The sequence below is a fragment of the Lepus europaeus genome, chromosome 8, assembly GCF_033115175.1.
Source record: "Lepus europaeus isolate LE1 chromosome 8, mLepTim1.pri, whole genome shotgun sequence".
NCBI classification, from domain to species: Eukaryota; Metazoa; Chordata; class Mammalia; order Lagomorpha; family Leporidae; genus Lepus; species Lepus europaeus.
Window position 1 is genome coordinate 1,488,613 of NC_084834.1, and position 15,763 is coordinate 1,504,375.

At 46.7% G+C, this 15,763-nt stretch overlaps 1 protein-coding gene across 3 annotated transcripts in view; it reads left to right on the forward strand.

The window, feature by feature from the left end:
- The window catches only part of RAPGEF2 (Rap guanine nucleotide exchange factor 2), a 259,943-nt gene that overhangs the window by 104,616 nt on the left and 139,564 nt on the right, over positions 1–15,763 (forward strand). For all 3 annotated transcript variants that reach the window (XM_062199353.1, XM_062199355.1, XM_062199354.1), the window contains exon 4: positions 8,265–8,348. In XM_062199353.1, coding sequence (XP_062055337.1) covers positions 8,265–8,348 — 84 coding nt within the window. The remainder of the gene's footprint in view (positions 1–8,264; positions 8,349–15,763) is intronic.

Here is a 15,763-nt window from a genome sequence, read left to right on the forward strand (position 1 = left end):
CCAAAGACTGAGCAGTCTGTGTCCGTGGCAGGCAGGAGTCCTGCTGTGAGCTGCAGGTTGTGATGGGGCCAGGGTGCTTTGCCCAGTCACGTCTGCCGGTCTCATGTGCTTCTCTCTTGTCCACCGTGCTTCATTGACTTACACAGCCTTTTCCAGCTAAGTTTTCTTGTCTGTCTGAGTGATGGGTGGACAGAGAGAGCTCCCCATGAGTGCCTACAATACCTGGAGCCAGAATGCAGTCCTGGCCAGGTGTCCCACGTGGGTGGCAGGAGCCCAGTCAGGGAGCCACCAGGCTGCCTCCTGGCGACTGCAGTAGCAGGAAGCTGGAGTCAGGAGCCAGAGCTGGGAATTGAACCCAGGCACTCTGATATAGGATGCAGGGATCTTAACCAGTATCTTAATTATGAGGGTGAGTTCCCACAGAATTTTTCATACTGTGTTAACTACTGAAAAAAGTCGCCTTTTCACAAGACAGGTTGTGTTCTTGCCCCCTGTTAATGTCCGTGCTGATACGGTCAGTTTTGTCTTCATTAGCTCTCTGCTCTTCCAATCCTCTCGTCAACTTACACCTGATCACTTGCGTTAGCTTCCTTTATGAACAGCACACACAGCTTTTTTGTGTGGAGGCAGCGCCACCTTGTGGACCCCTGGAATATTTAAGTTCTTTCAGTCTGGCTTCATTTTCCCAGTTACTGATGGATTGGAACGAACATCTTTGGCTCTCACAAACATTTAAGTTGATGTTTATTCATTAAGAAAATACCTGAGTACCAGTCAAGCACCGCACAGTGTTTGGGAGTATTCGTGATTTAGAAGAGTGTAAAAGCTAGGGGAAACTCCTAGAATAATTGACACTCCACAGCTGCTCCCTGTGCCCTGGCAGGCTGGGAGGGAGAGGACTCACTGTACCTGCAGATTCTAAACCACGGTGAGGATGGTGGTAGAGGTGAACCTGGAACTCTGAAGGGTGAGCACCAGCCTCACCAGATCAAAGGGCTGTTTAGGAGCTCGAGCTGTAAGTGTGTTCAAAGGCCCTGGGGCATAGGCGGAACAAAGAGTGTGGTGCCGCTGCACACCGTGAAGCTTGCAGCGTGGGAGCCTTAGGGTTTGGTCCCTCTTTTGGGTGAGAGTAAAGAGAAGAAGGAGAAAGAGAGTTGTGTTTTCTGTGTACCTTTTACAGATACTGTGTATTAACATTGCGAAGAAGGTGCGAGTATCCCAGTCCACAGTTGACAACCTGGCCCTCAGGTCCTTCCTGGGTTTGCCCTCGATCCTGATAAGGAACCATGAGTTGTGAGCAGAAGCGAGTTCCAGTCTGACGTAGCTGACACATGCTAGCTGAAATATTGCCTGGTCCCTGCCTACAGTGGGGTTCCGTGCAGAAGGAGGAAGAGCAAGAAATCATTAGAGGAAATACAAACCAGACTGAAATTAGATGGGATAAGTATTCTGGAGTTTGGTAAACAGTTAGTAAGGAGATAGAAATACAAAGCTTTTGGGTGTGACTTGGATGCGCGCATTTAGTATTGGACTAAGGTGCCCATGTCCTGCATCAGAGCTTGGGCTCAATTCCCGGTTCCAGCTCCAGGCTCCAGCCTCCTGCTCATGCAGACCCTGGGGGACAGCAGTTGATGGCTCCAGCCACCCACATGGGAGAACGGGATGGAGTTTCTGTCTGTTGACTTTGGCCCCAGCCCTGGCTGTTGTGGGCATTTGGGGAATGAACCAGCGGATAGAGGGAGGGAGACCCCCTCCTCCCTTTCTCTCTCCACACCCTCACACCCCACCCCACCTCCCGAACAAAGGAAAGGAGAAAGGGAAAAACATGGTTTGATCCATTGTGTAAGGCACAGCACGGTTCAGAGTGGCAGATCCTGTGAGATCCTAGACGGGGCTGGGTCAGTGGGGCAGGGTGAGAGGAGGGAATGAGGAGGAGGAGGAGTGGGATCTGAGTATCTCGAGGGACACTACGGAAGGAGGGAGCTGCTGGCGTCGTGGGGCCGCAGGTCAAGCTGCTGCTTGTGATGCCGCATCCCAGATCTGAGCGCTGGTTCTAGTCTGGCACTTCCCTCCCTCCAAGTCTGCCCCCTGCTAATGTGCCTGGGAAGGCAGCAGACGATGGCCCAAGTCCTTGAGCCACTGCCACCCTTGTGGGAGACCAAGGGTGGCATTCCAGGCTCCTGGCTTTGGCTTGGTCCAGATGCAGCTGTCTCACCCATTTGGGGAAGGAACCAGCAGATGGACGATCTCTCTCCTACTCTGTCTCTTTCTCTGCCTTTTATATAAGTAAATAAACATCTAAAAAGCCCCGTACCTTCCTTCCTCACCGCCTTCCCGTGGCTTTCCTGACTCGGCCCTAATTCCCAGGTGCTGGAGCGATCCCTCTCACTGTGCTCTCTGCCCACTGGAAGCGCGCTTGCCAGTCACTGCAAGTGTGTTTTACGACTCATGCCAGACAAGCTGGGCTTATAACCTTGGGCTTCCTTTGTTCGTGCTAACTGCCTTCCGAGGTGACGGGAAGTACCTGGAAAGGTGGACGGCACTAGCTGTGTTCTGCGCAGCACTGTTAGTCTGGGCCATGGAGCCCTTCATTATACTTCTCAACGTGGGAAGCCATTAGTTGTCAGAGAATGATTATCTGATGTAAGGTTCCTGTTCAGTTACGCCCTGGAGCAGCTCTTGGGGTTCGCCACAGGCCACAAAGTTACTAAGTGGTGCTCTGCTGTGACTTCCCACATTCTCGAGATTTCCTTGGCCAACACTGACCTTTTTGTGCTAAAGGGAACTTTTGTAAGAACAGATTAAAATAAGGTTACAGAATACTCTGTCTTTTCTTCTTTCTATTTCAGTGGTTATCATTTGTTTTTAAAAGGCTGAACTGGGTTTGAGTCTGGCAGAATATATCATTTTTACTTGGCATAAGTTAGAATTCAATAACACTGTCATATTAAGAAAGACAAGTACTTTTTTTTTCAGTCGCTAGGTAAATGAATGCCAGTTGCAAAACCTAAAAGACAGGAGAGGAAAGGATGATATCACTTGTGTTTTTATTTTTTAAAGATTTATTTTATTTATTTGAAAGTCAGAATTATACACAAAGAGAAGGAGAGGCACAGAGAGAGAGAGGTCTTCCATCTGCTGGTTCACTCCCCAATTGGCCGCAATGGTTGGAGTTGCGCTGATCCAAAGCCAGGAGCCAGGAACTTCCTCGGGGTCTCCCATGCGGGTGCAGGGGTCCAAGCACATGGGCCATCTTCTACTGCCTTCCCAGGCCATGGCAGAGAGCTGGATTGGAAGTGGAGCAGCCGGGTCTAGAACCGGCACCCATATGGGATGCCGGCACTGCAGGCGGCTGCTTTACCTGCTACGCCACAGCACCGGCCACATCACTTGTTTTTAAGTATCTCACATTATTATTTACAAAGTGGTTCCTCTTGGGAACCGAGGTCCACTTGTCAGCATTCTCCCTCCATGTTTTCTTGAGGCCTTGCTGCTGAGGACCGTTAAGAGTCATGAATTTGGTGAAGGGTGCGAGTGTGTGATGTGGGTGTGGGGATGACCAGCCCTGGATCCACTCTAGCAGGCAGCGCGACGAGGTGGTCTGGTGAGGGGCAGGCAGGCGTTTGGGCTGCTGGTTAAGACCGCGCACGTCCTGTGTAAGACTGCCTCGGTTCAGTACCTCCTTGGGCCCCTGACTCCACTCTCCTGCTAATGCAGACCTTGGCAGGCCGCAGTGGTGGCTCAAGGAACCCGGTGCTTGCCACTCACATGGGAGAGACAAATGGAGTTCCTGGCTCCCGTGTCTGGCCATTTGGTTGGGGTGAACCAACAGATGGGTGCATTCTCTCTGTCTCTCTGCCTTTCTAATGAATAAAAGTGGAAAAAAACTATTAGATGATGGTCAGAGGTCTTACTAAAAAGCCTAATCTTTCATAACTATGCATAGAACGTGAAGCCATGTACCAAACGTAAGTAAACAAATGTAACAAAGGACTTGCCGGAAAATCGACACGCACTTCCTTGTGGTTTACTCCTTGTGGTTTACTCCTTGTGGTTTACCTGTCATCCGCTGGGCTCTAGAGAAGCACAGGTTTTTTGTTTTTTTTTTTTTTTTTTTTTTTTACAGGCAGAGTGGATAGTGAGAGAGAGAGAGAGAGAGAGAGAGAGAGAAAGGTCTTCCTTTTTGCCGTTGGTTCACCCTCCAATGGCCACTGCGGCTGGTGCATCTCGCTGATCCGAAGCTGGGAGCCAGGTGCTTCTCCTGGTCTCCCATGGGGTGCAGGGCCCAAGCACTTGGGCCATCCTCCACTGCCTTCCCAGGCCACAGCAGAGAGCTGGCCTGGAAGAGGGGCAACCGGGATAGAATCCGGTGCCCCGACTGGGACTACAACCCACTGTGCCGGCACCGCAAGGCGGAGGATTAGCCTGTTAAGCCATGGCGCCGGCCAACACAGGGTTTTTTGTTTTTGTTTTTAGTTACTTTATTTGAAAGGCAGAGTGACAGAAAAAGAGCCAGTGGGATTTTCTACCTGCTGGTTCACTTCCCAAGTGGCTGCAATGGCTAGGGCTGGTCTGAGCTGAACCCAAGACCCTGTAACTCCATCTGGGGCTGCCATGCGGGTGCCAGGGCCCACGTACTTGGGCCATCTTCCACTGCTTTCACAGGTGCATTAGCAGGGAGCTGGATTGGAAGTGGGGCAGCCAGGACTGGAACAGGCACTCCAGAATGGGATGTGAGTGTTGTGGTTAGCTTTTGTGTTAACTTTGGGAAGGAATGGGGTATCCACCATGGTTCCTTGGTGCCCCTCTCTCCCGTCGGACTGTGTTTGTGGTAGCGAGAGATGGAGCTGGCTCCTTAGAGCAGGACACAGAAGTGACAGGTTGAGGCCAGCCGCGCCCTGCTACAGCAAGAGCCTGGCTTCCCAGGCCTGGGAGCCTCCATATCAGTCTTGCATTGCTGGGGCCCAGACTGCTGGATATGTGCAAGAGAAGTGAACTCCTTCCTTTATTCAGCCGTTGCTTAAGAATAGATTATTGTTCTACTGAGTAGTTGCTTAGGCCTGTGTCCCAACTAATCCATTTGATAAACTTGGCTTTATAAAATAACTTATTGGGGCTGGTGCTGTGGCATGGTCGGTTAAGCCACCACTTGCAGTGCCGGCACCCCAGCTGCTCCACTTCCGATCCAGCTCTCTGCTATGGCCTGGGAAAGCAGTGGAGGATGGCCCAAGTCCTTGGGCCCCTGCACCTATGTAGGAGATCTGGACAAAGCTCCTGCCTCCTGGCTTCAGATCATCTCAGCTGTGGTCGTTGTGGCTGTCTGGGGAGTGAACCGCCGATGGAAGACCTCTCTGTGTCTCTCCCTCTCTGTCTGTAACTGTACCTCTCAAATAAGTATGTAAAATCTTAAAAAAACTTATCTATGGTAGAATGCCCCATAAACAATGTCAGACGGTAAGCAGCAGGTCAGGAAAAAAGATACTCACAGCTTTTGTCTTCAAAAGGTATTTTTTTAAGTGTTCCTAGACAAAAATCTCACAACCAATAGAAAGTCAGTGAAAGGTTGTGAACTGGTGTCACGAACGTAAGGAAATAGATGCTCATATAAGAAGAAAAAACACAGATGTAAACACATAGTAAGCTCAGTTACTCATCTTCACCACGCACACTGGCAGAAATCTGCAAGTCTGTTAAAAGCCTCGGGGACCCCAGGACCATGTGCTCGCGTCCCCATGCCTTGCCCTGTGCCCAGTCTGCTTCAGCCCCACTGCCTGGCCTGCTGGGCCCCTCGCGTTGCACCCCGCGCCTCCTGCCTTTTGCCGAGAATTGCGGGGATCTTTTCATTGTTTTTTGGAGGATCCTCGTCAGCTTAGCAAGCCCTCAATGTAAAACTGTCATTGGTTAAATAAGTGTAACATGGCTTGTAAGGTCATGGGCAAGTAGGTGGGCTTCCACAGTGCTAATAACCTATAGAGTGCCATTAGATAGTGCCTATCAAAAGTACACTGTTGGCCGGCGCTGTGGCTCAATAGGCTAATCCTCCGCCTGTGGTGCCGGCACCCCGGGTTCTAGTCCCATTCGGGGCGCCGGATTCTGTCCCGGTTGCTTCTCTTCCAGTCCAGTTCTCTGCTGTGGCCCGGGAAGGCAGTGGAGGATGGCCCAAGTGCTTGGGCCCTGCACCCCCATGGGAGACCAGGAGAAGCACCTGGCTCCTGGCTTTGGATCGGCACAGTGTGCCAGCCATAGCGACCATTTGAGGGTGAACCAACGGAAAAGGAAGACCTTTCCCTCTGTCTCTCTCTGTCCACTCTGTCAAAAAAAAAAAAAAAAAAAAAGTACAGTGTTGTATGCCTTTTTTAATTCTAAGATTTTTATTCACTTGAAGGTCAGAGCCATCTTGCATTTGCTGCTTCACTCCCCAAATGCCCACAATAACCAGGGCCGGCTGAAGCCAGAAGCCTCAGACTCCCATCTGGGTCTCCCGTGTAGATGGCGGGGACCCAGGTCTGTGAGCCGTCACGTGCTGCCCCTGGGGTGCGCGTTGCAGGAGGCCAGACTTGAGGCAGAGCTGGGCACTGTAGTGTGGGATACTGGCTCCCCGGGCACCGTCTTCACCACGGCACCAAATGCCTGTCCCAGATGTGCCTTTTTTTTTTTTTTAAATACTACATACTTTTTTTTTTTAAAGGTTTATTTTTTATTTATTTGAAAGAGTTACAGAGAGAGGTAGAGACAGAGAAAGGTCTTCCTTCCGCTGGTTCACTCTCCAGATAGCCGCAATAGCCAGAACTGTACCGATCCAAAGCCAGGAGCCAGGAGCTTCTTCCTGGTCTCCCACGTGGGTGCAGGGGCCCAAGCACTTGGGCCATCCTCTACTGCTTTCCCAGGCCACAGCAGAGAGCTGGACCGGAAGAGGAGCAGTCGGGACTAGAACCGGTGCCCATATGGGATGCCAGCGCTTCAGGCCAGGGCATTAACCCGCTGCGCCACAGCACCGCCGCCCCGCCCCCCCCCCCCTTTTAAGGTTTATTTATTTATTTGAAAGTCCGAATTACACACAGAGAGAAGGAGAGGTACAGAGAGAGAGAGAGAGAGAGAGAGAGAGAGGTCTTCTATCTGCTGGTTCACTCCCCAGTAGTCCACAATGGACAGACCTGTGCTGATCGGAAGCCAGGAGCCAGGAGCTTCTTCCAAGTCTCCCACCTATGTGCAGGGGCCCAAGGTCGTTGGCCATCTTCTGCTGCTTTCCCAGGCCATAGCAGAGAGCTGGATCAGAAGTGGAGCAGCTGGGATGCCAGCACTGCAGGTGGCAGCTTTACCTGCTACGCCACAGCACCAGCCCCACCATATGTGCCGTTTGACCTAAAAGTTGCTTTTTTGTCACATTACCTTCTAGTTGCTACAGTTTTGTTTTTATATAATCGTGTATGATTGAAAACAACTGAAGTAGGGGTTGCTTAGGTCAAGTATGGCACACGCGTTCTATGGAATGGAACCCTCTACAGCCATAAGAATGCATAAGAAGACCTCCCAGTTACCAAAACAGAAAGAACAATGTGTAGAGTGTGGAGAAATGGGGGCTATGGGCTGGCGCTGTGGCATAATAGGTTGAGCCTCCACCTGTGGCGCCAGCATCCTGTATAGGCATGGGTTTGTGTCCTGGCTGCTCCGCTTCCTGTCCAGCTCCCTGATAATGGCCAGGGAAGGCAGTGGATGAAGGCCCAAGTGCTTGGGCACCTGCACCCACATGGGAGATGCGGAAGAAGCTCCTGGCTTCAGATCTGCCCAGCTCCAGCTGTTGTGGCTATGTGGGAAGTGACAGCCGATGGAAGACTTTTATCTCTGTCTCTCATTCTTACTCTGTCTGTAACTCTACCTCTCAAACAAATAAATAAAATCTTTAAAAAAAAAAAAAAGAAATTGGGGAACATGGTAGACAGTGCAAAGTGTTGGGGAGACTGAGTTTCACGGATGCTTTTTCTATTTTTTTTGTATGAAGCAAGTGAAAATATTTTCTATCCAATAAGTGGAACTTGAAATTGTAGATGCTGTAAGTTTAAGGAGCATTTAAGACATTTAAATATACTGATGAGCATCTTCAGCTTATTCCATAGATAAGAGTAGTGCCTTTTTGGTCCACGTGTTGTGCCACTGTTATTGACCATTCTAAAAGTGACGTGACCGTTGGGTTCTATGTGTATATGTTTTGAATTTGTTGTTGTTGTTACGGATAATCATCTGATTCTGTCACCTTTTCTTTTCAGTCCTGATGACATTGGGACCTGCTGGTATATTCTTCTCTCTGGCTCCGTGTTCATCAAGGAATCCATGTTTCTTCCAAGGAGCAGGTAGTGTACAGACGCTCTGTAATAGACGGTCCCGAAGTTCTTTTGTGGGAAGGAGTTCTTTTGTAAACTTCGTTCTCTGTTTCCTCTGCTGCTGACACAAAGCAAGGCAGTATGGTGGGGGCTATTGACACACAAATCTTATAGGAAATGACTGTTCCATGTTGTAGACCCTGCTGTGAGCTCTCTAACCAATGGCGGGAACAGACAACCTGCTGGGGAATGTGTGTGTCGCGTGATCATCAGCTGTGTTCCGGGCACATTTGTTCCTGGGGAGTGGAATGGGCCTCAGTTGTGGTATGTGAAGGGGAGCTGACCTGCAGCATGGCGGTCAGTCTCTCAAACATCCAGAGACGGGCAGGGGGAGGTCGCTAAGGAGGCCGGGGCCTGGGAACGGAAAGCCAGAACTGACACAGAGTTCGCACCAGATTCAGGCCCTGGCAGGCCCTGTCTGCACCTTCTGCCTTTCAGGACCATCTGGGCTCCAATTTTCGCGTCTGTCCTTGAGCTGGCTTCCCACTCTCTTAGGCTGTGGACTTCTTTTTCCCCTCCACTTTGGCTTAGACCTGCTGACTGCTGCTTTATGACCTTAGGTGCCTAACTAACGTTTATGGCATACGACTGTGGTGCCTGTGTCAGGTCTTTGGATCCTTCAGGATAAGATCTGGCCCGGCTCTCGGTAGATGAGCGTGTCTGTCCCCATCCGCTGTGGCCAGAAAGGGTTGGGCTCATTAATTGTTTATGTGACTGCCTGTATTCAGGTTCCCAAAGCTGTCAGCTACTGAGTTTTGGTGTTTTTTTTTTTTTTTTTTTGCCTCTTAATTGCACTTTTTTTTAAAAGCAGGTAAATATTTCTATTTTGAATAAAGAGCTTTTAAGCAAAGCATTTGTATCCTAAATTACTAAATACTTATTTTAATAGGCTAACAATCCCCTTGTTGTTACTTGACTCCTTTATAAAAATATTGAGATATGGTCCTGATAAATAATTGTGATTGGGCCAAGGGTCATGTTCAGAATCTATTTTAAAAATGTGGACGATTTTTATAACGAACCAGTAGGACAGGGAGAGGTAATTTTATACCGCAGAGAGCCATCGGCTGGGGCGTGGCAGCCTGGGGGAACAGGGTGGACCCTGGCTGGCTGGGATGAGGGGGAAGGCGTGCCAGAGGCAAGTGACAAAAATAATCTCTGGTGCAGCCCTCATGCCTTTGTGCCCCTCTGTGTTTCCGAGGTCAGGTCAGGAAAACGGTCCCGTGAGCGAGGGAAGTGTTGCTGCCTGTCCTGTTCTCGTTGTAGCAGTGGTTCTGGAGGTGGGGATAGCCTGGATGGAGGTGGAGTAGGGGACTTGTAGTGATCATTGTAATAACATGATGGTCACAAGATAGTTAAGGCTTCCAGTCCTGCTCTCTGCTGTCTACACTGTGAGGTCATTCAGCTTTACAGGTGTCCTGTTTGAGGTAGGGTTAGTTCTGACCTGCGTTTTACAGATGCAGAATCTCTGGTGGACCAGCATGGGGGTCCTTGTATCTCCTGGAAGTCTTTCTGGAGAGCCTGGAGTGACTGTGAATCCATAATTGCAATTCCAGGAATTATGTTTCCTAGAGGGATGCAGAGTGGAATAGCAAAACCCTGCCTTATCTCTACTGTTTGAACTTGGAAACAGAGGATAATAGGATTTAGACACTGACATATTTTTAAAAATTGCTTATAGGTTTAACATAAAAATAGTAACTATGTAAATTTTTAAAAACGATTTATATATTTATTTGAAAGGCAGAGTTACAGAGAGGCAGAAGCAGAGAGAGAAAGGTCTTCCATCCGTTGGTTTATCTCCCCAGATGGCCACAGTGGCCAGAGCTGTGCCAATCCAAAGCCAGGAGCCAGGAGCTTCTTCCAGGTCTCCCATGCAGGTACAGGGCTCCCATCTTCTACTGCTTTTGTAGGCTATAGCAGAGAGCTGGATGGGAAGTGGAGCAGCTGAGACTTGAACTGGCACCCATAAGGGATGCCAGCACTGCAGGTAGCAGCTTTACCCACTACACCACAGTGCCGGCCCCACTATGTAAATTTTTAAAGATAAAATCTTCTTATCCAGGACAATCATTCTTTAACATTCCAGTGTTTTTCCCACTAGTCTTTGTTTTTACATGTATGTGCCACATGTTTAATATCATATTTTATATATAATTTCATATTTTTTCATTTAGACACTATGTGTACATATATATGCATTTCCTCTTAATATTAAACTACAAATTTATAACTTTTAATACCCATTTATTGCTCAGTTTTTTAAAACTTTGTACAGTTTAGTGAATAATAATAAAAGGTAAATTTTTAAAAAAGATTTATTTATTTACTTGAGAAGTAGAGCTACAGAGAGAGAGAGGGAAAGAGAGAGAAAGGTCTTCCATCCACTAGTTCACTCCCCAAATGGCCACAATGACTGGAGCCGCACTGATCCGAAGCCAGGAGCCCTCTCTGGGTCTCTCATGCGGATTCAGGGGCCCAAGGACTTGGGCCATCTTCCACTGCTTTTCCAAGCCATCGCAGAGAGCTGGATCAGAAGTGGAGCAGCTGGGACTTGAACCGATACCCATATGGTGTGCCACAGGCAGAGACAACTCGCTATGCCACAGCGCCAGCTACGTAGGGTAAATTTTTGATACTTTTTAAAATAAGTAAGGCAATGAAGAATATGACTTGAAATGTTTGTATCTGAAAGGGAAGACTGGTTAGGGACTTCATACCCATCCTGACGTAGAGTCTGTTAATGCACACCAGAGCCCTCGCATGGTGTAGGAGCCTGGGATGGGGGCTTGGGACGGGCCCCTTAGCTGGCCGTCTCAGCCTTTCAAGTGACAGTTTGTTCTGATTTCTGGAAGGGGAACCCAGTGTTCAGAAGGCTGCTGTTCGGGAAGAAAGAGGACTTGCAGTTCCAACCTCCTGCCTAATTATTTTAAAAGATGACATAAGTTACTCTTTCTTTGGCTGGATGTCAAATGCTCGCAAGCCACCACTTTAAAGGGATAAAGGAAGGAATGGTATTTGGGACTGAGTGACAAGCTAGCACTATATATAGGCCATTCCTTCACGTTGCACCTGGTGGCATTTGCTCTGTCCAAGTTGTTTGTTTCCTTTGGGGACGTTGCCTTAGGAATAGTTCTGAGATTGTTTTAATGAAGAGTCTACTGATTCTCCACCAAAGGTCGACATGAGTGGTTCACATGAATTTCTCTCTCTAGAGAATCTTGGGTTTTGATATGGATTAGGTGTCAGTAGTGGTCCAATTTTATGAAACAGCTAGCTCACAGATGACTCTCCTCATCACCTATGACTTCCGTCATGTAAGCCTGGAGATCGGTTATTGCTGTGTCTCCTCATCACCTATGACTTCCGTCATGTAAGCCTGGAGATCGGTTATTGCTGTGTCTCCTCATCACCTATGACTTCCGTCATGTAAGCCTGGAGATCGGTTATTGCTGTGTCTCCTCATCACCTATGACTTCCGTCATGTAAGCCTGGAGATTGGTTATTGCTGTATAGAGTAAGTAAGCTGAGCATTCTCTTGAAGCTGCCAGTTCCTTCTGATGGGTAATTCACCTTATGAATTTCATGTCAAAGCATTTTGAATAACATTTCCATGTGACCCCTAATTTCATCAGGCGTGTGGGGGGAGGTTATGTTTTTGCAGAAAATGTGTCATTTGGCTTCAAGATTTCATTAGGCTTATTAAATCCCCAGTTGATATTTGTTAGTATTTTGTGTTTATCTTGTTTCCTTTTTTTTCATTTTTTGTATTTTTCTGCATGAGGGTGGTTTTGTTGAGGGGTAAATACTGTTCCTTGGCAATCTTTGTAAACTCTGTAGACCTGCTGAATTCCTCTGACACTAAGGGACTGTTAACTTTCTCTGTCCAACTTAACAGCAGTTCCGGTGACAAAAATGTTGTTTTTATGAGTTTTATTGTTTGTCTGTTAGCAATCTGTCACATCTTGGAACGCTGACATTTGTACCAGTGGCTTCGATGTTTTCTATTTTTATGTTGTTAAATATAATAATGCCCTAAGATAGGGCTAAACTGTTATTTGTAGTGCAGTTTGTCTTCTCGAAGCAATGTGTAATTCATAGTTATGTTTTTTTCTTAAAGTTTTATTTAAATGAATTCAGTTTCTTCCTATCAACGGGAAGGTTATGAGCAAAGGTGATGAAGGAGTATGGTGTTGGGGCGGGGCCAGAGGGAATATTTGCCAGAGAAGATACAGGAACCTTGTAAAGCACATGCATTTTACCCACCTGTGAACCTGTGGCCACTGTGTTGTGCAGGGTGTGTGCTGCCTACCCCTGTGGTTGCTGTGGGTGCATACCTTGGGATAATTGACAGAGGGCAGCAGGGAAGGACATTTTTTGCCCTTCATTGTTCCAAAGGCATCATTTGCATTAGCTGTCGGGCTGGGAAACGAGATGAAAATTATAAAGTTGCAGGTCAGAAATGGTTTCCCACTGTACCTTTGGTTGATGAGACATAGTGAATAGGAAGACATTAATAATGCTTACTGTCCTGGCCGGCGCCGTGGCTTAACAGGCTAATCCTCCGCCTTGTGGCACCGGCACACCGGGTTCTAGTCCCAGTTGGGGTGCCGGATTCTATCCCAGTTGCCCCTCTTCCAGGCCAGCTCTCTGCTATGGCCTGGGAAGGCAGTGGAGGATGGCCCAAGTGCTTGGGCCCTGCACCCGCATGGGAGACCAGGAGGAAGCACCTGGTTCCTGGCTTCGGATCAGCACAATGCACTGGCCGCAGCGGCCATTGGAGGGTGTACCAACGGCAAAGAGGAAGACCTTTCTCTCTGTCTGTCTCTCTCACTATCCACTCTGCCTGTCAAAAAAAAAAAAAAAAGCTTACTGTCCTGAAGTGCCCAGAATGAGCGCATTTAAAGAACTGCAGTAGACGTTATTATGTTCTTTAACATTTCTTAGTTCTTTATTTTATTTTATTTTTTTATTATTTATTTGACAGATAGTTAGACAGTGAGGGAGAGAGACAGGTCTTCCTTCCGTTGGTTCACTCCTCCAAATGGCTGATATGGCCGGAGCTACACTGATCCGAAGCCAGGAGCCAGGTGCTTCCTCCTGGTCTCCCATGCGGGTGCAGGGCCCAAGCACTTGGGCCATCCTCCACTGCCTTCCAGGGCCACAGCAGAGAGCTGGACTGGAAGAGGAGCAACCAGGACTAGAATCCCACACCCATATGGGATGCTGGCACTGCAGGCGGAGGATTAACCAAGTGAGCCACAGAACGGCCCCAACATTTCTTAGTTCTAAAATTGCATCACTGTATGAATTCTGTCACAGCATAATAATTTGAATCAATTTTATTTTTTGGCCACTGACATCTTTGAAAAACTAGGAATTCTAATTTGATTACTAAGATAGGCTTACACTGTGTCTTAAAATTTATAACTTATTGCCTAAATTATTTGTTAAAAAGGAAGATAATTTACTCAGTTTTTTTTTTTATTAACAGAATTTGAATTTTTTTCTAGTGACTTCACAGTCATTGAAAAATTATTTGCCAAAAAAAGCAATAGTAAGCTAGATGTTTTAAGACATGAACCATTATTGCTATATAGACTCTTTGAATTTATGTTGATCACAGTCTAGGAAAAAAATACTGTATTAGAAGTACTGCATCTGATCTTCTCAGTAGAATTGATTTTTTGTCATAGTAGTCCCCAGGAAAGAGCCGTTTAATAGATACAGTCATGTATACCATGTTTAATCATAAATAGCATTTTTATTGCTCTGATACTGTAACACTTTATCTTTGATGCAGAGTGATTGATAAACTCTTTCTTCCTATTTGTGCGGGTGGACACTGTAGGGAGCCCATAAGACTGGGGGGAAGGATAAACCCAGGCAAGGTGTGAGCCAGGAATTTGGGGGGTGCTGAGAGAAGGATGGCTGTTGGGGTGGGACTAAGGCTGGGCATCAGGGGAGTTAGGACAGAGACCTGTACAGAGGGTGCAGGCGTCCAGTGCGTGGACTGCAGGGTCTGGTTTACCGGGGTGTGTGAGGTAGCAGACCCAGGAAGCACACTAACCTCCACACTGCAGGCTGCACGACAAGCTGGTCCCTAACTGGCATTGCACTCAGTGGCAACTGCTGTCCACCAAAGTGCCATTAAAATTGAGAGTTTGTTCATGGATTTGTCTCATGTTTATGAATTATTATTTGTCATTGCAGCACAGGTTTGGTAGATTTCAAAGTCTGAGTCGTATTTGCGTATTATTTCAAAGATAAATTGAAACTTTGATCAAGTGTCACTGTGTGATCCCAACATTGAGTCTTGGGGTATACAAAGGAAATAAAATGATCTACCTCTGCTATCATATAACTTAGTATCTGTCTGGTTGGGAAGATCAGGCAAGTTGTATGTGAAGCATAAGAAACATTGCTAATGTTTTGTTAAACAGATAGTATACTGTAAATCAATTTAGCAAAGGCCATACAAAATGCAAATAAAATTCTTTCCTTTGGAAGATACGGGGTATTTTAATGTCTGTGACTTTAAATCAAAGGTGACATTTAAAGAAGTCAACTTTGAGTTGGGGTTTAGGATTTGATTGTTGGAAAGGAAATCCAGACATAGTACAGAACATGAGTGAAGGCACAGAGGGAGAGCACATTAGTGGCGACCAAAAGCTTGATTAAAGACAACATTGTAGAACAGAAGTGCAGTTTAGGGAGTGAAGTAGTTGTACAGGCATCGGTAATGGTGGCGTTAGGCAGTGATCTAGTTTACAAACCTGTGTAACTTGATGGAAAGCTAGAACTATTAGTGAATTCAGTCTCAAGTAACATTGGCAGAAGGCTGAAAGAAAGGTGCACATTTTCCGTTTGGACCTTGTTGACTGTGTCCGTTTACAGTTAGCGTTTTTCATTGACACAAAATATATTCACAATTTAAAAGGTAAAATTGTGTCATAGTACTCTTAATAGTCATGTTTTAAATTAGAGCTGGCAGCTATAATGAGGATAAGTAGAGAAACAAGACATTTAGCTAATCAATTCTGAGAGGTTGAAATACTATTCTCATTATGATTAGCATGACAAACAATGAGCTACTTGATTGTAAAAATCACAAGCCTACTTTCTTCTTGCTGGTGCTACGTGAGAAGTTAATTGATTGCTGTGAGAATGTGGCTAGTTTTTTTTTTTTTTTTTTTTTTTTTTTTTTTTTTTTTTAGTACTGAAAGAGCATAAATCCAAGGTTAAATGATTCTGTATTTATGTGATAGGGGCTGAAGACAAATTTGAATTTTCCTATTTCATGTGAAGTACAGTATAGGATTAGAAAATTATATTCTTCAAAGAACACAAGTTTGTCGTAAGTCATTTTATACCTTATCACAGAT